This window comes from Nerophis ophidion, linkage group LG11 (genome assembly GCF_033978795.1).
Source record: "Nerophis ophidion isolate RoL-2023_Sa linkage group LG11, RoL_Noph_v1.0, whole genome shotgun sequence".
Taxonomy (NCBI): Eukaryota; Metazoa; Chordata; class Actinopteri; order Syngnathiformes; family Syngnathidae; genus Nerophis; species Nerophis ophidion.
This window is the reverse complement of record NC_084621.1, coordinates 29,439,036-29,463,867: the sequence shown is the minus strand read 5'-3', so window position 1 is coordinate 29,463,867 and position 24,832 is coordinate 29,439,036. Positions and strand designations below refer to the sequence as shown.

Here is a 24,832-nt window from a genome sequence, read left to right as displayed (position 1 = left end):
CCCCAATAACCTGGACCAATTCAAATAGTTTTTGTTTTTTTTTACATATATTTTACACACACACTACATATATTTCGATATGACGCCGGATCACACTCCGGGAGACAGGAGCCGTCACTTTTTTGCGCTCGCTATCCTGGTATTATTTATTATCCGCCAACCGCCGTGTTTCTGTAGGGAGGAAAAGCGGAAAGACACACGTTGCGGGAATAACATTATTCTCTGTGCTTTGGCTGAATACAAATATATTCCACAAACATGTCTTTTTCAAAGCCTGCAGTGAAGAGAAAGGTTTGTGACGAGCAAAGCCAATTCCAGGAAAAGTGGGAGATGCAATATTTATTTACACAGAGAAAGTTGCGGTGCACAAGGGATACAATTTGAAACGTCATTATACAACTAGACATGCTGAGGAGTATGCAAACATTTTTTAAAGAACTCTTTTCTTGTGGCCCAGCCTCAACCCAGACTCTGCATCCAGTGTCCCTCTGGTGAAGTGAGTTTGAGACCTGCTTTAATGGGAATGTGGGACGACAAACCAAATTTTATTCGTCTTCACTCTGTAAAAGTTTATCGCAAAAAAGCCAGCTTAACCTTTTTTTTTCTTTTTTTTACGAGTGCTTAAAAACCCAGGAAAAAAAATCAGCTACCGGAGGGCATTAAAGGAACATTCCAACAATTACCCATGTCAAAGTCCTTGCCTTTGAAAGCACTCGCATCAAGATCTGCGTTGATCTCCCAATCTAGAAGACGTGGACCAGGCAGAGAAGTGACAGCTTCTGGCTTGGAAAAACTTTTTCATTTCAGGAATTTAGAGAAAAAAAAAATCCCAGTTCTCCTTTAGTCACACATGTAAACACGTGTTCATGATGTACGATGGCCATTTTTGCGGCGTCAGGCCTGCAGAAGTTGTCCAGCGAACACGGGGTTCCGCTCTCGTATCAAGGCGGACGTCATCTCTGCGACCTTTGACACAGACCTCTCCCAACACTCGGGGTCCTGAACAAAAAGCAGTCAAAGAAACAATATTATGACGCATGAAGTTGACGGCATTGGTAGTCTCCCTTGTAAGGAAGGCAGAGTCCTCCATGGGTCTTACTGAGGTTTGACACTTCATTCTACAAAACAGGACTAAGTCCAAACAGCAACGTTGGAGGGAAGCCCGAGCAATCGAAAGGTCGGGCGATTCAGTCTCTCTAGCTTTTGTAGGTTTACTGCGCTTTTGGAAGGAATCTAAACTAATGCACAGCCATTCTCACTCCAGGCCTGACCCCATTATTATATACTAAGCTGACCATATTCTGAAATTCCAAAAAGAGGACACATGTGGTGGGCAGCACGCCAAGCAACGCTAGGTGAAAATTTGCCAATGATACTCGAATTCGCATTATAAATAATATATTTATTTAAATAAAGCATTTTTTCTCCTCTGTTGACTGCTGTGTTGGCGCTAGAGATTTTTAAAATGGGATCCCAGGGACCCCATCAAGTCATAAAAATGGGGTTCCACAATACATTTTTGGGGTCCCACTTTTTGTAAGCACTTTGAAAACAAATTATAAAGATTCATTATCCTGTTGTACCTCACATTCTATACCGTGTTTTGGAAAAAGGTTGTCATAAACGTTAATTCATTAAAAAAAATAAAAAAAATAAAACGTGTATACATATGTAATTGTATTCATTTATAAACATTCATTCACTTTCTTCTTTCCTTCATGGATCTAAACTTTACCGCTGCTGGTAGTTTTTTCTATTTTTTTATTTAATAAGTTGTAGTTGTATTTATTTCAGTATTAAAAGTGTAAAAAGTGTTTTGCTTGGGTCATGAAATGATGATAATGGTGTGCCAGGGCATACATACATTTTATATTTAACGCTTAAATCTCTGGAGTCTACATCAACTTCACATCTATCCCTCATTTCAAAATGTTTTCGTTTTTATTTGTTTGTTTTTCCACCATTTTTTGTCAACACTGTTTTTAATGGCAAACACACAAAATAGGCACAATCTTCAACCACAAATATTTTTCTTAGTGGAATATTTGATGTGAAGTAATGGGAACCTTGGATAGGTCAATAATTCATAATATTGATTTTCCATCCATCCATCTTCTTCCGCTTATCCGAGGTCGGGTCGCGGGGGCAACACCCAAAGCAGGGAAACCCAGACTTCCCTTTCCCCAGCCACTTCGTCTAGCTCTTCCCGGGGGATCCCGAGGCGTTCCCAGGCCAGCCGAAAGACATAGTCTTCCCAACGTGTCCTGGGTCTTCTCCGTGGCCTCCTACCGGTTGGACGTGCCCTAAACACCTCCCTAGAGAGGCGTTCGGGTGGCATCCTGACCAGATGCCCAAACCACCTCATCTGGCTCCTCTCGATGTGGAGGAGCAGCGGCTTTACTTTGAGCTCCTCCCGGATGGCAGAGCTTCTCACCCTATCTCTAAGGGAGAGCCCCGCCACACGGCTGAGGAAACTCATTTCGGCCGCTTGTACCCGAGATCTTATCCTTTCGGTCATGACCCAAAGCTCATGACCATAGGTGAGGATGGGAACGTAGATTGACCGGTAAATTGAGAGCTTTGCCTTCCGGCTCAGCTCCTTCTTCACCACAACGGATCGGTACAACGTCCGCATTACTGAAGACGCCGCACCGATCCGCCTGTCGATCTCACGATCCACTCTTCCCCCACTCGTGAACAAGACTCCTAGGTATTTGAACTCCTCCACTTGGGGCAGGGGCTCCTTCCCAACCCGGAGATGGCACTCCACCCTTTTCCGGGCGAGAACCATGGACTCGGACTTGGAGGTGCTGATTCTCATTCCGGTCGCTTCACACTCGGCTGCAAACCGATCCAGTGAGCGCTGAAGATACCGGTCAGATGAAGCCATCAGGACCACATCATCTGCAAAAAGCAGAGACCTAATCCTGCGGTCACCAAACCGGAACCCCTCAACGCCTTGACTGCGCCTAGAAATTCTGTACATAAAAGTTATGAACAGAATCGGTGACAAAGGACAGCCTTGGCGGAGTCCAACCCTCACTGGAAATGTGTTCGACTTACTGCCGGCAATGCGGACCAAGCTCTGGCACTGATCGTACAGGGAGCGGACCGCCACAATAACATAGTCCGATACCCCATACTCTCTGAGCACTCCCCACAGGACTTCCCGAGGGTCACGGTCGAATGCCTTCTCCAAGTCCACAAAGCACATGTAGACTGGTTGGGCAAACTCCCATGCACCCTCAAGAACCCTGCCGAGAGTATAGAGCTGGTCCACAGTTCCACGACCAGGACGAAAACCACACTGTTCCTCCTGAATCCGAGGTTCGACTATCCGGCGTAGCTTCCTCTCCAGTACACCTGAATAAACCTTACCGGGAAGGCTGAGGAGTGGGATCCCACGATAGTTGGAACACACCCTCCGGTCCCCCTTCTTAAAGAGAGGAACCACCACCCCGGTCTGCCAATCCAGAGGTACCGCCCCCGATGTCCACGCGATGCTGCAGAGTCTTGTCAACCAAGACAGCCCCACAGCATCCAGAGCCTCAAGGAACTCTGGGCGGATCTCGTCCACCCCCGGGGCCTTGCCACCGAGGAGCTTTTTAACTACCTCAGCGACCTCAGCCCCAGAAATAGGAGAGTCCACCACAGATTCCCCAGGCACTGATTCCTCATAGGAAGACGTGTTGGTGGGATTGAGGAGGTCTTCGAAGTATTCCTTCCACCTATCCACAACATCCGCAGTTGAGATCAGCAGAACACCATCCGCACCATACACGGTGTTGATAGTGCACTGCTTCCCCTTCCTGAGGCGGTGGACGGTGGTCCAGAATCGCTTCGAAGCTGTCCGGAAGTCGTTTTCCATGGCTTCCCCGAACTCCTCCCATGTCCGAGTTTTTGCCTCAGCGACCGCTGAAGCCGCACACCGCTTGGCCTGTCGGTACCTGTCCACTACCTCCGGAGTCCTATGAGCCAAAAGGACCCGATAGGACTCCTTCTTCAGCTTGACGGCATCCCTCACCGCAAGGTAGATGGTGCCCCGACAGGCACCAACTACCTTGCGGCCACAGCTCCGATCAGCCGCTTCGACAATAGAGGTGCGGAACATGGTCCACTCGGACTCAATGTCCAGCACCTCCCTCGTGACATGTTCGAAGTTCTTCCGGAGGTGGGAATTGAAACTTTCTCTGACAGGAGACTCTGCCAGACGTTCCCAGCAGACCCTCACAATGCTTTTGGGCCTGCCAGGTCGGTCGATTTTGATTATTGATTTTGATTCAATATTATGTTTTGAGCAATGACAGTTAAAAAAAACAGCTTTGTTTTATTAGTCAACATTGCAACTTTTTCTAAATTACATTTCACCTTTAAGCTTTTTTATTTCACTTTTGTTATGTTTTAGTTTATTTTAATAGTATTTTTAGAATGTGCTGTGGGCCTTTAAAACATTAGCTGTGGGCCGCAAATGGCCTCTTTGGCACACTTTTGACACCCCTGCTATAGATAATAAAAAATGTATCTGATAAATCTATCGCGTTCATCATAATACACAGTCACCATCTCTGTTTCAGTAAACAAAGACGGTGATGACGTCACTGTCAGCGAGGCTAACTTGTCAGCCACTTCTTCAAAAGACTCCTTTTGAACACTCCTCACACATTAACACTTCAAAAGGCAAACAACTGCCCTGTTTTTTTGACCTGCAAAGTATGTTTTTGAGGTGGAGGAGTCTGCTCGGGTGCTGGTTAGCTTGAAGCTAACAGCTAGCCTGTCTTCATCCTCGAATGATGTGGATCCAGCGGGAGATAAAAGTGAAGTTTCCATGGACTCACAAATACTAAAATAACTCATTTACTTACTTGAGTTAAAAATGTTGACTTTACACTCACCTTAGTGTTTACCAAGAAGTCTATTTCCTTTTCCCGGCAAAACTCAAACCAACGCTTCCTGTCAATGGCGTCACTTCCCTAACTTCCCCGTAAGTCCCGCCTCCCAGCCAAAGCCATTGGCTAACACCCCGTAGCCAGCCACTACAATATTTACAGCTAGAATTCACCAACTCGAGTATTTCAAATATATATATATATATATATATATATATATATATATATATATACACAGTAACTTAACCTTGGACCTACATTGAAAATACACGCAACCCTAATTCAAAATGCCGGATATTTGATGCATTTAAAAAAAAACGACCGCAAAAGAGAACATGTCCGGGGAAAAAAGGACGTATGGTCAGCCTATCATATACCCTATTTTCTGTACTATAAGCCGCTAAATTTTTATTCCAACGCTTTGAACCCTGTGGCTTGATGGAATTTTTTATTTAGTAACAGCCATAATGTTTTGTATTCCAAAAAACTGTTATTGTTTGTGCTATGGCGCCATCTTTTGGACGAGTTACAAGTTGAACGTCTACAGCATTTCCTTCTGTTTAGTGCCTTGAAGCGGAAGTGCAAGTGCCGTCTCTAGTGTGTCTACTTGTATGGATTCTTCATTCATTACCCAAAGCAACGTTCGTATGTTTTACAATATAACTAAAACAATGCATACTTACTAAACAGTGACATGTTTGATAATAGAGTTTTCATGCATGTTTGGACGTGCGATCGTACTGTAAAATCAAGCTAGCGCCGTTATCATTAGCTAATATGCTAACACGTTTCAGAGTGTTAGTATTTTATAACTTACAACGGCAAGATTTTTGTCTTGTTTGAGTTTTCGTAATTTCTCCAAAACGTCACCGTGGGGAGCTGATTGGAGAGCTAGCTTCCGCAGCTAGTGGGTCTATTACGATGACTTCTGTTTTGTTTGATCAGCCGTTTTGCTGCCGTGTTGCAGACACTGTTTGGTAACAATTAAGGTATGTAAACAAATCTTTCTGTGTTAAAAAAAATTATTTCACAACGTATATATTTGCGTCTTATAGTCCGGTGTGGCTAATATATGGAAGATACTGTTTTCTTCTAAAATGTAGTGGGTGTGGTTTATATGCCGGTGCGCTCTGTAGTCTGGAAAATCCGGTATGTGTGTGAGAGTGCATAAATAACATTCATCGTGTTCGTATTCTTCTAACACAACAAAGGTTAATTCTAAGACGTTGCCAACAACAACTGGGAACCTCTATCTTCGTTTATGCGCGACTCCCGTGTTCCATTCTCGTTCTTCTAACACACGAGAACAATTTCCCAAAAAGAATGCGAGGAAATTAAAGCAATTTCTCACCCTCCCAAATTAGCGCTGACGCGACGTCCTGTGAAGTTCAGATCTGAGAGAAAGCCACCAATTGTTGACTTTCTCTTAAGTCTGCTGTAGTTCTTTTGGTTCTCCTCGTGAACTTTGAGAGCGTTTCACTCCCCCAACATTCCTCGCAGGACACAAACTCCCTGCTTTGATTTACTTGGACCTGCTTTCCATCTTCCCACAGACAACGCTCAGAGTTGACCACGTTTCAACCTTCTTCAGCGCCACGCCTCTAAAGTCCACTCTCATGGGGCTTTGCTTCTTTTTACGCTTGCGTGCCACTCACCACTGCTGCGGAACCCAGGCTCCCGTCTCGTCTAATCTAATCTATTGTAAAATAAAGTAAAGCGGGCCTTCTGGTGTACGTGAGGATGTGAGAGGGACGAGCGTGGAATCGGGCCTGACCGTAACTAATGTCGCGTGGCCACCCGAAACCCTCCTCAAGTTCTCCGCGCTAATCACAACCAGCATGGAGGAGAGGTCACATGACACTTGGATGAATAGGTGAAAGAAAGAAGGGACTGATGGATGTGTGGATGAGGGTACTCATGGTTTAAGGATTGGATTTACTGACTGATGAGTATGTCTTGATGAATGGCTGAATGAAAGCATTGCTTGATCGGTGGATGAATGGCTGAACCATGGTCGATTGACCCATAGATGACTGGATCAATCAACTGATGAATGAGTGGATCGCTAGGTGAATGCAATGACGGATGAAGAGATTGTTATATAGTAGAATGAATGACTGAATGTTTGAATTGATGTATGCACAACTGAATGAGTGGATGAATAGACTGTTCGACAGTAGAATGGGTTAATTCACTGATGAATGACTGAATGTTTAAACTGATGAACGTGCAAATGAATGAGTGGATGAATAAAATGTTGCGTAGAAGAATAAATTAATTCACTGATGTATGTACAACTGAATGAGTGGATGAATGGACTGCGAGATAGTTGAATGGATTAATTCACTGATGGATGACTGAATGTTTGAGCTGATGAATGCACAAATGAATGAGTGGATGAATGGACTGTTGCATAGTAAAATTGATTACTTCACTGATGGATGCACAACTGAATGAGTGGATGAATGGACTCCATATTAGTTGAATGGATTAATTCACTGATGGATGACTGAATGCTTGAACTGATGAATGCGCAAGTGGATGAATAGACTGTTGCGTAGAAGAATAACTTAATTCACTGATGTATGCACAACTGAATGAGTGGATGAATGGACTGCGAGATAGTTGAATGGATTAATTCACTGATGGATGACGGAATGTTTGAACTGATGAATGCACGGATTAATGATTGGATGAATGGACTGTTGCATAGTAGAAAGGATTACTTCACTGATGTATGCACAACTGAATGAGTGGATGAATGGACTGCGAAATAGTTGAATGGATTTTTTCACTGATGGATGACTGAAAATTTGAACTGATGAATGCATAAATGAACTAGTGGATGAATGGATTGCTGCATAGTAGAATAGATTACTTCACTGATGTATGCACAGCTAAATGAGTGGATGAATAGACTCCAAGATAGTTGAATGGATTAATTCAATGATGGATGACTGAATGCTTGAACTGATGAATGTGCAAATGAGTGGATGAATAGACTGTTTGACAGTAGAATGAGTGGATGAATGGACTGTTGCATAGTAGAATGGATTACTTCACTGATGTATGCACAACTGAATGAGTGGATGAATGGACTGCGAGATATCTGAATGGATTAATTCACTGATGGATGACTGAATATTTGAACTGATGAATGCATAAATGAACGAGTGGATGAATGGACTGGTGTATAGTAGAATAGATTACTTCACTGATGTATACACAACGGAATGAGTGGATGAATAGACTCCAAGATAGTTGAATGGTTTAATTCACTGATGGATGACTGACTGCTTGAACTGATGAATGTGCAAATGAGTGGATGAATAGACTGTTTGACAGTAGAATGAGTGGATGAATGGACTGTTGCATAGTAGAATGGATTACTTCACTGATGTATGCACAACTGAATGAGTGGATGAATGGACTGCGAAATATTTGAATGGATTAATTCACTGATGGATGACTGAATAAATGAACGAATGGATGAATGGACTGTTGCATGGTAGAATAGATTACTTCACTGATGTATGCACAACTGAATGAGTGGATGAATAGACTCCAAGATAGTTGAATGGTTTAATTCACTGATGGATGACTGAATGCTTGAACTGATGAATGTGCAAATGAGTGGATGAATAGACTGTTTGACAATAGAATGGGTTAATTCACTGATGAATGTGCAAATGAATGAGTGTATTAATGGACTGTTGCATAGTAGAATGGATTACTTCACTGATGTATGCACAACTGAATGAGTGGATGAATGGACTGCGAGATAGTTGAATGGATTAATTCACTGATGGATGACTGAATATTTGAACTGATGAATGCATACATGAACGAGTGGATGAATGGACTGCTGCATAGTAGAATAGATTACTTCACTGATGTATGCACAACTGAATGAGTGGATGAATAGACTCCAAGATAGTTGAATGGATTAATTTACTGATGGATGACTGAATGCTTGAACTGATGAATGTGCAAATGAGTGGATGAATAGACTGTTGCATAGAAGAATGGATTAATTCACTGATGTATGCACAACTGAATGAGTGGATGAATGGACTGCGAGATAGTTGAATGGATTAATTCACTGATGGATGACTGAATATTTGAACTGATGAATGCACGAATGAATGAGTGGATGAATGGACTTCTAGATAGTTGAATGGATTAATTCACTGATGGATGACTTAATGTTTGAACTGATGAATTTGCAAATGAGTGGATGAATAGACTGACAGTAGAATGTGTTAATTCACTGATGGATGACTGAATTGTTGAACTGATGGATGCAGCAATGAATGAGTGGATGAATGGACTGTTGCATAGTAGACATGATTACTTCACTGATGTATGCACAACTGAATGAGTGGATGAATGGACTACAAGATAGTTGAATAGATTAATTCACTGATGGATGACTGATGCTTGAACTGATGAATGCACAAATGAATGAGTGGGTGAATAGACTGACAGTAGAATAGGTTAATTCATTAATGGATAACTGAATGTTTAAACTGATGAATGTGCAAATGAATGAGTGGATGAATAGACTGTTAGATGGTAGAGTGGATTAATTCACTGATGGATGACTGAATGTATAAACTGATGAATGCACAAATCAATAAGTGGAAGAATAGGTTTCCATAGTAGAAATTACTAATTGATGGGTGACTGAGTGCTTGAACTGATGAATGCATAAATGACAGAGTGGAAGAAAAGAATGTAGTAGAAGTGATTGATTCAATGATTGATGACTGAATGTATGAAGTGATGGATGCATAAATGAATGAGTAGATTAATGGACTGCTGGATAAGAGAAATGATTAATTAATTGATGGATGACTGAATGTATGAACTGATTAGTGCACAAATGAATGTGTATGGATGGAAGGACTGTTTGGTAATAGAATGGATTATTTATGGATGACTGAATGTATGAACTGATGGATGCGCAAATGAATGAGTGGATGAATAGATTGTTGGGTGGTAGAATGAACTAATTCACTGATAGATGACTGAATGTATGAACTGATTAGTGTACAAATGAATGTGTATGGATGAAAGGACTGTTTGGTAATATAATTGATTATTTATGGATGACTGAATGTATGAACTGATGGATGCGCAAATGAATGAGTGGATGAATAGACTGGTGGTAGAATGGACTAATTCACTGATAGATGACTGAATGTATGAACTGATTAGTGTACAAATGAATGTATATGGATGAAAAGACTGTTTGTAATAGTATGGATTAATTAGGGATGAATGAATGTATGAACTGATGGATGCACAAATGAATTAGTGGATGAAAGGACTGTTGGCTAGTATAATGGATTATTTATGGATGACTGATGAACTGATGAAGTGGAAGAAAAGAACAGTGGGTTGTAGAATGGATTAATTATGGAAGACAGTATGAACTGGTGAATGCACAAATGAATAAGTGGATAAATTGACTGCTGGATAGTAGAAATTAAAAATTCATTGATGGATGACTGGATATATAAACTAATTAGTGCACAAATGAGTAGACGATGTTGTGATGAAACATCTACTTGATGTAGATCACCCAAAGATGACGTAAAAGTTGCAAACAGGTCACATTTTAACAAATCAGACTCCAAAAGGATGTGGACTACCTCTGATTTGGCCTGAACCTGATGCCAAAAGATCAGATTCGGAGCGTTCAGACTGTCAAAAAAATATCCGATCTGTGTCACTTGAGGGCAAGAACATCAGATTTGGTGTAAACGCCGCCTTGTTTCCTACGGAGGGGCAACGTGATCCCTGGTGGATTAACGTGTCTCCAGGTTGTCATCAGAGTTGATGGCCTTTAGCAAAAGCGTTTTTCCACAAATCCGTGCTAACGTGAGGAAATGATTAAACCAGTTTGCAAGCAGAAATGCACCCAGCTGGCAAAGTTGAGTCTTCGAGAGGAAAAACCGTGGCACACAAGCTTGTGGAGATCACCTGTTTAAAACCACAGGTTCCTCCTCGTAAGACTGAACCAAAGTGTCGTCAGCTGGTTGCCATTTGCTTTTATTAACCACTTTCCACCACAAATCTTCACTTCATGGACCTTCAAGCCAAAAGTGTTTACAGTTATTTACTTTAATAGAAATATTGTCATTGCAGATTTGGGATGCAACAATATGAACATTTCATATAACGGTTATCGTGTGCGTAAAAAATTTCACAGATGAATTGATTTACATGAAAGCAGTGTGATCAGACAGTTCTTGTCAAGACGATACTGCTGATACAAGATCATGTTCCTGTGATAAATGCTAAGAAAAATATGGATTGTTAAAAACGGCGAAAATGCACTCGATCCTGGTTAACTTACAAACCCCGTTTCCATATGAGTTGGGAAATTGTGTTAGATGTAAATATAAACGGAATACAATGATTTGCAAATCATTTTCAAACCACATTCAGTTGAATGCACTACAAAGACAAGATATTTGATGTTAAAACTCATAAACTTTTTTTTTTTTTTGCAAATAATAATTAACTTAGAATTTCTTGGCTGCAACACGTGCCAAAGTAGTTGGCAAAGGGCATGTTCGCCACTGTGAGTGTTTTTAAAAGAAAAGACGATGTAACAAACGTTTTGGGAACTGAGGAAACTAATTGTTGAAGCTTTGAAAGTGGAATTATTTCTCATTCTTGTTTTATGTAGAACTTTAGTCGTTTAACAGTCCGGGGTCTCCGTTGTCGTATTTTACGCTTTATAATGCGCCACACATTTTTGATGGGAGACAGGCGGGCCAGGAAAGTACCTGCACCCTTGTACTACGAAACCACACTGTTGTAACACGTGGCTTGGCATTGTCTTGCTGAAATAAGCAGGAGCATTCATGATAATGTTGCTTGGATGACAACATATGTTGCTCCAAAACCTGTATGGACCATTCAGCAGTAATGGTGCCTTCACAGATGTGGAAGTTGCCCATGCCTTGGGCACTAATACACCCCCATACCATCACAGATGATGGCTTTTGAACTTTGCGCCTATAACAATCCGGATGGTTATTTTCCTTTTTGTTCCGGAGGACACCACGTCCACAGTTTCCAAATATTATTTGAAATGTGGACTCATCAGACCACAGAACACTTTTTCCATTTTGCATCAGTCCATCTTAGTTGAGCTCGGGCCCAGCGATGCCAGTGGCGATCCTTGGTGTTGTTGATGAATGGGTGTTGCTTTGCATAGTAGAGTTTTAACTTGCACTAGCAACCAACTATAGTTACTGACAGTGATTTTATGAAGTGTTCCTGAGCCCATGTGGTGATATCCTTTACACAATGATGTCGGTTTTTGATGCAGTACCACCTGAGGGATCAAAGGTTTGTAATACCATCGCTTACATGCAGTGATTTCTCCAGATTCTCTGAACCTTTTGATTTTACGGACCGTAAATGGTAAAATCCCTAAATTCCTTGCAATAGCTCGTTGAGAAATGTTGTTTTAAAACTGTTCGACAATTTGCTTACAAATTGGTGACCCTCGCCCCATCCTTTTTTGTGAATTACTTAGCATTTCATGGAACCTGCTTTCATACCCAATAATCAATCAATCAATCAAAGTTTACTTATATAGCCCTAAATCACTAGTGTCTCAAAGGGCTGCACAAACCACATAAACCATAATGGCACCCACCTGCTCCCAATTAGCCTGCACACCTGTGGGATGTTCCAAATAAGTGTTTGAGTATTTCTCAACTTTATCAGTATTTATTGCCACATTTCCCAACTTCTTTGTCACGTGTTGCTGGCATCAAATTCTAAAGTTAATGATTATTTGCAAAAAAAACAAAAAATGTTTATCAGTTTGAACATCAAATGCTGTCTTTGTAGCATATGCAACTGAATATGGGTTGAAAATGATTTGCAAATCATTGTATTACTTTTATATTTACATATAACACAATTTCCCAACTCATATGGAAACAGAGTTTGTATTAATACCAAGTAGGGCTGGGCGATATGGCCTTTTATTAATATCTCAATATTTTTAGGCCATGTCACGACACATGATATATATATTTCTATATTTTGCCTTAGCCTTGAATGATAATAATCAATCAATCAATCAATCAATCAAAGTTTACTTATATAGCCCTAAATCACTAGTGTCTCAAAGGGCTGCACAAACCACATAAACCATAATGGCACCCACCTGCTCCCAATTAGCCTGCACACCTGTGGGATGTTCCAAATAAGTGTTTGAGTATTTCTCAACTTTATCAGTATTTATTGCCACATTTCCCAACTTCTTTGTCACGTGTTGCTGGCATCAAATTCTAAAGTTAATGATTATTTGCAAAAAAAACAAAAAATGTTTATCAGTTTGAACATTAAATGCTGTCTTTGTAGCATATGCAACTGAATATGGGTTGAAAATGATTTGCAAATTATTGTATTACTTTTATATTTACATATAACACAATTTCCCAACTCATATGGAAACAGAGTTTGTATTAATACCAAGTAGGGCTGGGCGATATGGCCTTTTATTAATATCTCAATATTTTTAGGCCATGTCACGACACATGATATATATATTTCTATATTTTGCCTTAGCCTTGAATAAACACTTGATGATTAGAATCACACCAGTATGATGATTCTATGTGTCTACATTAAAACATTCTTGTTCATACTGCATTAATATATCAATCAATCAATCAATGTTTACTTATATAGCCCTAAATCACTAGTGTCTCAAAGGGCTGTACAAACCATTACGACATCCTCGATAGGCCCACATAAGGGCAAGGAAAACTCACACCCAGTGGGACGTCGGTGACAATGACTATGAGAACCTTGGAGAGGAAGAAAGCAATGGATGTCGAGCAGGTCTAACATGATACTGTGAAAGTTCAATCCATAATGGATCCAACACAGCCGCGTGAGTCCAGTCCAAAGCGGATCCAACACAGCAGCGAGAGTCCCGTTCACAGCAGAGCCAGCAGGAAACCACCCCAAGCGGAGGCGGATCAGCAGCGCAGAGATGTCCCCAGCCGATACACAGGCAAGCAGTACATGGCCACCGGATCGGACCGGACCCCCTCCACAAGGGAGAGTGGGACATAGGAGAAAAAGAAAAGAAACGGCAGATCAACTGGTCTAAAAAAGGAGTCTATTTAAAGGCTAGAGTATACAAATGAGTTTTAAGGTGAGACTTAAATGCTTCTACTGAGGTGGCATCTCAAACTGTTACCGGGAGAGCTCTATAGCCCGCAGACTTTTTTTGGGCTTTGGGAATCACTAATAAGCCGGAGTCCTTTGAACGCAGATTTCTTGCCGGGACATATGGTACAATACAATCGGCAAGATAGGATGGAGCTAGACCGTGTAGTATTTCATACGTAAGTAGTAAAACCTTAAAGTCACATCTTTAGTGCACAGGAAGCCAGTGCAGGTGAGCCAGTATAGGCGTAATATGATCAAACTTTCTTGTTCTTGTCAAAAGTCTAGCAGCCGCATTTTGTACCAACTGTAATCTTTTAATGCTAGACATGGGGAGACCCGAAAATAATACGTTGCAGTAATCGAGGCGAGACGTAACAAGCGCATGGATAATGATCTCGGCGTCTTAAGTGGACAGAATGGAGCGAATTTTAGCGATATTACGGAGATGAAAGAAGGCCGTTTTAGTAGCACTTTTAATGTGTGGCTCAAAGGAGAGAGTTGGGTCGAAGATAATACCCAGATTCTTTACCGAGTCACCTTGTTTAATTGTTTGGTTGTCAAATGTTAAAGTTGTATTATTAAATCGAGGTCGGTGTCTAGCAGGACCGATAATCAGCATTTCCGTTTTTTTGGCGTTGAGTTGCAAAAAGTTAGCGGACATCCATTGTTTAATTTCCTTAAGACACGCCTCCAGCTGACTACAATCCGGCGTGTTGGTCAGCTTTAGGGGCATGTAGAGTTGGGTGTCATCAGCATAACAGTGAAAGCTAACACCGTATTTGCGTATGATGTCACCTAGCGGCAGCATGTATATGCTGAAGAGTGCAGGGCCAAGGACTGAACCCTGGGGAACTCCACACGTTACCTTAACGTAGTCCGAGGTCACATTGTTATGGGAGACGCACTGCATCCTATCAGTAAGATAAGAGTTAAACCAAGACAGGGCTAAGTCTGACATACCAATTCATGTTTTGATACGTTCTAATAAAATATTATGATCGACGGTATCGAAAGCAGCGCTAAGATCGAGGAGAAGCAACATAGATGACTCATCGGAATCCATCGTTAGCAATAGATCTTTAGTCATTTTTGCGAGGGCTGTCTCCGTAGAGTGATTTGCCCTGAAACCGGATTGAAAGGTTTCACGTAGATTGTTAGACGCTAAGGGTTCATTTAACTGCTTCGCAACAATTTTTTCGAGGATTTTTGAAATAAAGGGAAGGTAGTTTACCATAAGGTCAGGATCGAGGTTAGGTCTTTTAAGGAGAGGATGAATAACCGCTTTTTTGAAAGCTAGGGGAACAGTGCCAGAGGAAAGTGATAAGTTAATATATTTAGCACTGATGGACCTAATAATACAAAAAGCTCCTTGATAAGTTTCCCAGGAAGAGGGTCAAGTAAACATGTTGTTTGTTTTATTCCATTTACACGTTGTAACAATTCCTCTCATGTTATTTCCTCAAAACGAGAGAAACTATTTTGGAGGGCAGTATCTGCCGTATATACAATCGTATCTGTGTTAATAGAACCCAGTTGTAGCTGGGACGCATTGTCTTTAATCTCCTTTCTAATGACTTCAATTTTCTTATTAAAGAATTGCATAAAGTCATCAGCTGAGTGGGTGGAGCTAATGGAAGGGGTCCCTTGTTGGGTTAGCGATGCTACCATACTAAACAAAAATTTAGGATCGTTTTTATTACAGTGGATGAGATTTGAGTAATATTTAGCTTTAGCTAAGGTAAGCATCCGTTTATAAGTTATTAAACTATCACTCCATGCTTGATGGTGTACCGCAAGTTTAGTCGTGCGCCATTTGCGTTTCAGCTTTCTACATAATAATTTCTGAGCTCTAGTTTCTTCTGTAAACTACGGGGTACGCTTTTTTGGAGCCTTTTTTAACTTTAGCGGTGCTGTGTTATCAATGGTTTCGCGCAGGGCGTTCGCGCAGGACGTCGTTAAAGTTGTTAGTGAGGTTATCAATAGAGCACACATACTTTGGGAATGGGGCCATTACCGAGGGCAGTAGGTCAGCAAGAGTTGTCGTCCTGGCCGTATTAATGTTGCGGCTGCTATAGCAGTTATTATTATTATTAGTTTGACGAACATGCGTCTGAACCTCGAATTTTATAAGGTAATGATCGGACAATACTTTAGTATACGAGAATATCGTAACTTCGGAAACGGTGATACCCCTGACAAGCACTAGGTCTATCGTATTACCGTTGCGATGCGTGGGTTCATTTATTATTTGTGTAAGACCACAGCTATCAATTATACACTTGAGCGCTACGCACGGTGGGTCTGATGGGGTATTCATATGGATATTAAAGTCCCCCATTATAATTATATTATCGGCGTGCGTCACTAGATCAGCAACAAACTCTGACAATTGATTGATAAAGTCCGAATAGGGCCCTGGGGGGCGGTAGATAACAGCCAAGTGTAGAGGCAGCGGTGTGGCAGACCTCATAGTAAGCACCTCAAAGGATTTATATTTTTTATTTATGTTTGGACTAAGGTTAAAGTTTTCGTTGTATATTAGTGCGACCCCCCCCCCCCCTTTTAAGGGGACGGGCAATATGCGCATGTGTAAAGTTAGGAGGACATGCCTCATTTAGCGCAAAAAAGTCGTTTGGTTTAAGCCAGGTTTCGCTGAGACCGATGATTGTTGTCTCTGATGATATCATTAACTGACAACGTTTTGGGATACAATGATCTTATGTTTAAGAAACCTATATTATAGGTAGTGGGCTGTTTTAGGGATTTTTTTTATCAAATTATCCGTAGTAGCAGTATTAATATTGTTGTGTTTATTATGCCCAGTGCATTTAGTATAATTACGACCAAATCTAGGAATTGATACGACGGGAATTTTTCGATTGTTTGTTTGTTCCTTTGATAAACTGCACGCATCATAGTTTGCCAACTCAGTAGAACGCATGTTCCGATTGTTTGTTCGTTGCTTTGATAAACTGCACCCATCATAGTTTGCCACCTCAGTAGAACACATGTCCAACTCTGAAACAATCAAAGCAGAAAAAACTTGTTCTAATTCAACTGACTCCTTACCCAGACCAGTAGTCTCGCATCTTCCATTTAAATCCGTCTTCAGGATGGAGGGAAGTGGTGTTCTGTGGGGATTAGCCTTTAGCTTTGTTTTTAGCCCTGCTCGGCATCCGCGTTTCCGATCACACCGCTGGCGTCTGCTCCGTAGATGGCCCCCGCTGCTACTATACTCCCCTGCTTCAAAGGCCGCTGGATGTAGCCGCCGAAATAGTCCCGTGCTAGTTAGCAGGTCTAGCAAGCACGCGTCTATCAGTCCAAAACGGCCGATCTGTCCACATCCAGAAGTGTCTGGCGGTCGTAAGTGATCACGAAGTGACCACGATGTGAGCCAGCCATGAAGTTTGCAGAATTGTCCGGTATTACTGGCAAATTTTGCATCTTTAGCAAGAGCTCCGCGATGCTGCAGCCCGTCCGCCATCTTGGAAAAGGTACTTTTAAACTTTCATGCAGAGAGGGAAATCCCAACTAAGTCCATCCATCCATTTGTACTGCTTATTCCCTTTTGGGGTCGCGGGGGGGGGGGGGGGCGCCTATTTCACCTACAATCGGGCGGAAGGCAGTGTACACCCTGGACAAGTCGCCACCTCATCGCAGGGCCAACACAGATAGACAGACCACATTCACACTCACATTCACACACTAGGGTCAATTTAGTGTTGCCAATCAACCTATCCCCAGGTGCATGTCTTTGGAAGTGGGAGGAAGCCGGAATACCCGGAGGGAACCCACGCATTCAAGGGGAGGACATGCAAACTCCACACAGAAAGATCCTGAGCCTGGGATTGAACCCAGGACTGCAGGGCCTTCGTATTGTGAGGCAGACGCACTAACCCCTCTTCCACCGTGAAGCCCTCACCCCCAACTAAGTCAATTGACCAAAACTGTATTTATTAAACAGTTATTAAGCAGTAGCACAGACATTAATGTAATTTCCAAAACAGAAAGTGCAAGATTATCAGACATTTTAAAACAAGCTATAAGTGCATGATGTCACTAAGATGACATATCAAAACAACACTAAATTAAAGTGTACTTTTTGTACAGAACGCAACTGCAATAGTAAAAACAAATAAAGTGCACTTGTGCATGATGTCACACAAGATATTTCAATAACTGTCGAATAAAAATGAACTGCATATTAGGTTCCTGCGGACGTTATCTCCTTCAGTTGTTGACTTTTTTTTTTTTCATACGGTGTTGATCTGGACATAGTTGCTTCGGCATTTTGTTGGTGTGGCACAGAACTGAGATGTTGACATGCGAGTTTCATGCACTCCTCATTCTCTAGCGGGTGACTTTCCAAATGATGCTACATTAGCAGTGCTGCTACTTTTTGTAGCAACGCTTTTGCCGCATCAATTTTGGACATATTCCTGCTTGAAGCCAAACCACCGCCAGACGCTGTTGTTCTTGGAAACTAATTATTCCTCCACTTGTTACCAGATTGGCGCCTTCTCTCTCTCGTATTACCACCCGCACCACTACGCTAGCATTACAGTTAATGTTACCATGTCGCCACCTGTCTGCTCCGCGGGAGCGTGTGACATTGCACACGTGACAGCATGTGACGTATTTAAGAAGGTGGGCTTTGTTTACGTTTCTGTGAGAAGGAGAGACAAGAAAGAGTGGGAAACGCATGCAGTGTAATCCCGGCAGCTAAAAGCAACTACGTGAGAACGTACAGTATACCGTATTTTTCGGAGTATAACTCACTCCAGAGTACAAGTCGCACCTGCCTAAAATGCCTAATTAAGAAGGAAAAAAAACATAAGTCGCACCTAAGTATAAGTCGCATTTTTTGTGGAAATTTATTTGATAAAATCCAACACCAAGAATAGACATTTGAAAGACAATTTAAAATAATCAAAGAATAGTGAACAGGCTGAATAAGTGTACGTTATATGACGCATGAATGACCAACTGAGAACTTGCCTGGTATGTTAACATAAATCATTCATTCATCATTCAAATAACTATAACATATAGAACATGCTATACGTTTACCAAACAATCTGTCACTCCTAATCGATAAATCCCATGAAATCTTATACGTCTAGTCTCTTACGTGAATGAGCTAAATAATATTATTTGATATTTTACGGTAATGTGATAATTTCACACATAAGTTGCTCCTGAGTATAAGTCGCACCCCCGGCCAAACTATGAAAAAAAAAAAGCGACTTATAGTCCGAAAAATACGGTACTAGAATATCACAATCGAGTAATTTTCTATATCGCACAGAGACAAACTCGCGATATATTGAGTATATCGATATATTGAGTATATCGATATATCGAGTATATCGATATATCGCCCAGCCCTAATACCAAGTCAATGGAGCACAAGATTTTAGGTGTGACCTTTTTGTTAAAAATGTCAGAATTTTCTTAATATTTACCCCATTTTAGAAAAAGGTTGCCACCATTGGAAAACTTTCTACACAAAGAGACAGAAAACAAGGTTTCACAGTTAAGGTGGATTTTTAATTGACTAAATTAATGAATTCAGCCGTCGAAGTGACGAAAAATTTGAGTAAACATGGCTGGTCGCACTCGACTTGTGTATCACATCACAACGACCTGGAAATCAATGTAAAAGATGCTTGGCAGACTCACCAATTCATGTACAACTTATAATAGTTTCCAATGAACATTTTGCTCTCCTTTTAGACGTTTTGTCAAGTGTAAACTTGGAAAATGTGTTCAGAGATTTGTGGCACGTGTACTCTTTTCCTCCGAACGTCTGGTGTTCTACGTCATCAGTGTTGACGACGTGAACGCAGTTGAACCTTAAATGCAGCGGCTCGGTCGCCATTCCGATTGTGCGATCGAGCGTGAGAGGCGCTGAGTGACCGCTGCGGAGATCCAGTTGGTAACAAATACACACATACCTACACTAAAATAATCCATATCAAGGTATTGTCAAATGTATCGTATTTTCCAGACCATAGGGCGCACCGGATTATAAGGTGCACTGCCGATGAATGGTCTATTTTTTATCTTTTTGGTGTTGGTGCTCGCGGGGTGTATAACATAGTCAGGAAGTGTCATGGATGCAAAGGATTCTGGGTATTTTTTGTGTGCGTTTATGTTGTGTTACTGTGAGGATTTTCTCCCGAAATGTGTTTGTCATTCTTCTTTTGTGTGGGTTCACAATGTGGCGCATATTAGTAGGAGTGTTAAAGTTGTTTATATCACAACCGTGATATGTACTCTGTGTCACCCAGTATGCCTTGCAATCTCATACATGTGCCGATAGAAGCAGCAAAATGCATTTGTCCGGTCGGTACGCAAATAGCATTCCGTGAATGGCGGGCGCGATGACGTTCAAGAGGATGCAAATTGCATTCCGTGAATGGCGGGCGCGATGACGTTCAAGAGGACATTAAGAGTAATATCATCACGGCACGCCCTTAATATTGTAGTCCGAGTGAAAATTGGAGAACGTTGACTCCGGGTGATATCCGGGAGAGGCCTTGAATTCCGGAATCTCCCCGCAACAATCTGGGGGGTCGCCGATTGTGCAGCTGAGCCGCATCAGAGTTGCCAAAGAGCCGCATGCGGCTCCGGAGCCGCGGGTTGCCGACCCCTGACATAGGTAATTAAGCCGCCATTTTCTCAAACACATTACAAACACCGCGTCTCAGCTCTGTTATTTTCCGTTTTTTCGACTATTTTCTGGAACCTTGGAGACATCATGCCTCGTCGGTGTCCGAGGGTGTAACAACATTAACAGGGAGGGATTCAAGTGGCACCACTGGCCCAAAGATGCGAAAGTGGCAAGAAATTGGACGAAATTTGTTCAAAATGCGAGGGTGTGTAGAAAGCCGACAAAATGGTCAGTCGTTTGTTCCGCACACTTTACCGATGAAAGCTATGCTACTACAGAGATGGCAAGATTGTGTGGATATCCTGCGACACTCAAAGCAGATGCATTTCCAACGATAAAGTAAAAAAAAAATCTGCCGCCAGACCCCCATTGAATGTGCCGGGGTGTCTGCACATTTTACCGGCGGTGCTAAGGCAGACATGGTACAGAGATGTATGGATAACCTGCAGATAAATTTCCAACGATAAAGTCAACTAAATCACAAAGGTGAGTTTTGTTGATGTTGTTGACTTATGTGCTAATCAGACATATTTAGTCGCGGCATGACTGCCAGCTAATCGATGCTAACATGCTATTTAGGCTAGCTGTATGTACATTTGAAACTATATTTTCATCCAGCGTTTCCCTCCACCCACATTTAATGGCAACGAAACACTTACCAATCGATGGATTTAAGTTGATCCAGTGTCACAAGATGCGAAACTTCCGATCGTTGGTCTGCACATTTTACCGGCGATGTTAAGGCAAACATGGCCGAACAGCATCAATAGCTATTCGCTCAAAAGCTTCAGTTTCTTCTTCAATTTTGTTTTCGTTATCTGGCTCCATACTCCAACCATCCGTTTCAATACATGCGTAATCTGTTGAATCGCTTAAGCCGCTGAAATCCGAGTCTGAATCCGAGCTAATGTCGCTATATCTTGCTGTGCTATCCTTATTGGCATCACTGGATGACGTCACAGGAAAATGGACGATGGCTTCACGGCTAGCGAAGATCAGGCACTAAATAAAGCAATAAAGCTTTTTTAGGGATATTCCAGGATGGGTAAAATTTTGAAAAAAACTTCAAAAAATAAGATAAGCCACTGGAAACTGATTTTTATTGGTTTTAACCCTTCTGAAATTGTGATAATGTTCCCCTTTAACTAACAAATATTCTGGGGGAAACACTGCTTTGTATTGTGTTCAAGTGTACTAACCCTAACTAAAATATGGACTTTTGTTGAGGCTGGAACCAATTATTCATGTTTACATTGCTTCTTAAGGAAACATTTGCTTCACTGTACTAAGTTTTTTTTATTTACAAACCATGTTCAAGAACCAATTAAGTTTGGAAATGGATTATGGACTAATTCAATCTTGATCTTTTTTCTTTTACAAACGTTCCTTATAAATACCAACAAGCGTAATATTTTTAAATGTAGTCTGCAAATGATGGAAAAATCACTGAGATAAAAGTCCTTCAAGCCTGCTTTCCATTGAAAGTTGCGTGCCAAGGCGCCAGGCTCTCATCCAAGAGTGAAATGAGGTGACAGCTTTTTGTGAGTATAAATAAAAGTCGTAGAAAATACCAAAGTGACTGGGCAGCGGCTGAAAGCAAAATATATTCCGTACACTTAAACACAAGCAAGCGCCTCGTTATTCCTGCTACGATCACGAGTTGCGGCTAAGAAACTTCGATCAAGAGCTGCTATTTTTGCCGCCGAGGCGTGAGGCGACAGGTCTTTGAGTAGCAGAGCTGGACCACACAGCAGGCCGTGCCCCGTCTGTTCCCGCCCTTAAATGCCGCCGATGCAATCAACCTTTCCATGAAAGAGGAGCAGCTCTCCTGCCACACAAGAAGGAGCCGCTTTGAAGTGGAAAGGTCTCTTGGAGTAATTAGGAGCTCCACTAGTGACAATTTTCATGCCTCCGTCGAGGCATTCCACTCCCTCCCCCTCCATGACACGCTGGGAGTCCTAATTGAATCCTACTTGACTTCTAAACGCTATTTGGTGACGTCGTTGGGCTCTTCCTCGGTGGAAGGAAGCATTACCAATACACACATTTCATACAAACGGTGGAAAGGTGACGGGCGCGAGAGAAAGAGTGACGACAAGTGAAACTCATCTAACAGCTGTGTTTGTTGACAGTGGAAGTCATGGCTTTTGGTTCTAATATTAGACACAAATCTGTTTGTACTGTTCGATGCGCGTAACCCAGGGTTGTCCAGAGTGCGTCCCGGGAGCCGTTCGCTACCCACACCTCATTTTTTTAACAGCCCACAAAAAAGCCGAATAAAAGAGTATAAATGTGAAACGTAACGAGAAAAAGTTGCAATGTTGACTCTAATGCAGGCTTTTGTTTTCATTGCTCAAAAAATAATAAGGAATCAAAATCAATGTTATGAATTATTGACCGATGAAAGGCTCCAATGACTTCTAATTAATTATTCCACTGTGAAATATTTTTTGTGAAAATATTTTTCTTTTTGTGTGTTTGCCATAGGGTTGTACGGGATACCGGTATTAGTATAGTGCCGGGATACTAATGAATCATATTCAGTATTATACCGCCTCTAAAAAGTACTGTATCTAGTCAATACTACTATGATTACGTCAAGATTTTTTGGCATCATAACATCTTCTTTTGTTTTTCAAAAATGTATATTATGTTTATAAACACATGAAGACTTTGAGTATGATCAATGTATGATCCTGTAACGACTTGGTATCGGATTGATATCCAAATGTGTGGTATCATCCAAAACTAATGTAAAGCATCCAAACAACAGAAGAAAAAGTGATTACATTTTAACAGAAGTGTAGATAGAACATGTTAAAAATAGAAAATATTAGCAGAAAATAAACAGGTAGATTAATCATTCATTTTCTACCAATTGACCAATATTGACAAAAAATAGAATGGAAAATGACACAATATGTTACTGCATATGTCAGCAGACTAATTAGGAGCCTTTGTTTACTTACTTAGTAATAAAAGAAAACTTGTATGTTCAGTATTTTATTTAAGGACAAAATTGCAATAAGAAACATATGTTTGATGTACCGTAAGAGTTTTTGCTAAAATAAAGCCAATAATGCAATGTTTTGTGGTTCCCTTTATTTAGAAAAGTATCAAAGTACAAAATATTGGTATCGGGACCACACTAGTTTGCCATTAAAAACAGTTTTCGGTTTAAAAAGGGCATTAAAAAAAACACACAAATTGGCGTGGCGCAGTGGGGAGAGTGGTCGTGCGGAACCCGAGGGTCCCTGGTTCAATCCCCAGCTAGCACCAACCTCGTCACGTCCGTTGTGTACTTAGCAAGACACTTCCCCCTTGCTCTGATGGGTGCTGGTTAGCGCCTTGCATGGCAGCTCCCTCCATCAGTGTGTGAATGTGTCTGTGAATGGGTAAATGTGGAAGTAGTGTCAAAGCGCTTTACAAGTACAACCCATTTATCATTTATTTAAAAAATAAATAAATAAATAAAAAATGAAAAACGCTTGTAATTGACAGAGCTGAAGTTGATTTAGAAATTAATTGGTTGAAGGTAAAAAAAAAAAAAAAGGTCTAATGTATTACCTATTTTTAGCACTTTATGAGAAGGGCTCTTTTGCTGGGATTATTTTTTTATTTGCTCAAAAAGTAATAATATAGCAAAATGTTTTTATAAAATATTGACCTTTTGAAATATTTTTTTTCAAGGGACAATATTGACTGTTTTGTGTGTGTACCATGCAAAAAAAAAAGTCTCCTTTTACTTAAATGGCATCAAATAAACACACAAAAAACGAAATACTTCAGATCGATCTGAAGTTGATCTAAATATTTATAAATTCAAAGTAAATTTATTTTTAACACTTTAATGACTGGAAGCCTGAGCCCGGATTAAAAAAATTATTTATTTTTTTATTTTTTACTGTCATTGCTAAAAATAATAATAAATCAGAATCAATGTTATGAATTATTGACCTATTTAAAGCTCCGATTATTTCAGATCAAATTTTCCACTTTAAAAATGTTTTGGGGAAAATATTGCATACTTTGTGTTTTTGCCGTAAAAACATGA

At 41.0% G+C, this 24,832-nt stretch overlaps 1 protein-coding gene across 3 annotated transcripts in view; it reads right to left on the bottom strand.

Annotated features, from left to right (window-relative positions):
• Positions 1-324: 324 nt before the first annotated feature.
• The window catches only part of crppa (CDP-L-ribitol pyrophosphorylase A), a 92,627-nt gene continuing 68,119 nt past the window's right edge, over positions 325-24,832 (bottom strand). For 2 of the 3 annotated variants that reach the window (XM_061915531.1, XM_061915529.1), the window contains one exon: positions 325-999. In XM_061915531.1, coding sequence (XP_061771515.1) covers positions 895-999 — 105 coding nt within the window. In that variant the 3' untranslated portion in view covers positions 325-894. Of the gene's footprint in view, positions 1,000-23,939; positions 24,164-24,832 lie in introns of those variants that run through there. The other variant, XM_061915530.1, reaches the window with a different exon arrangement.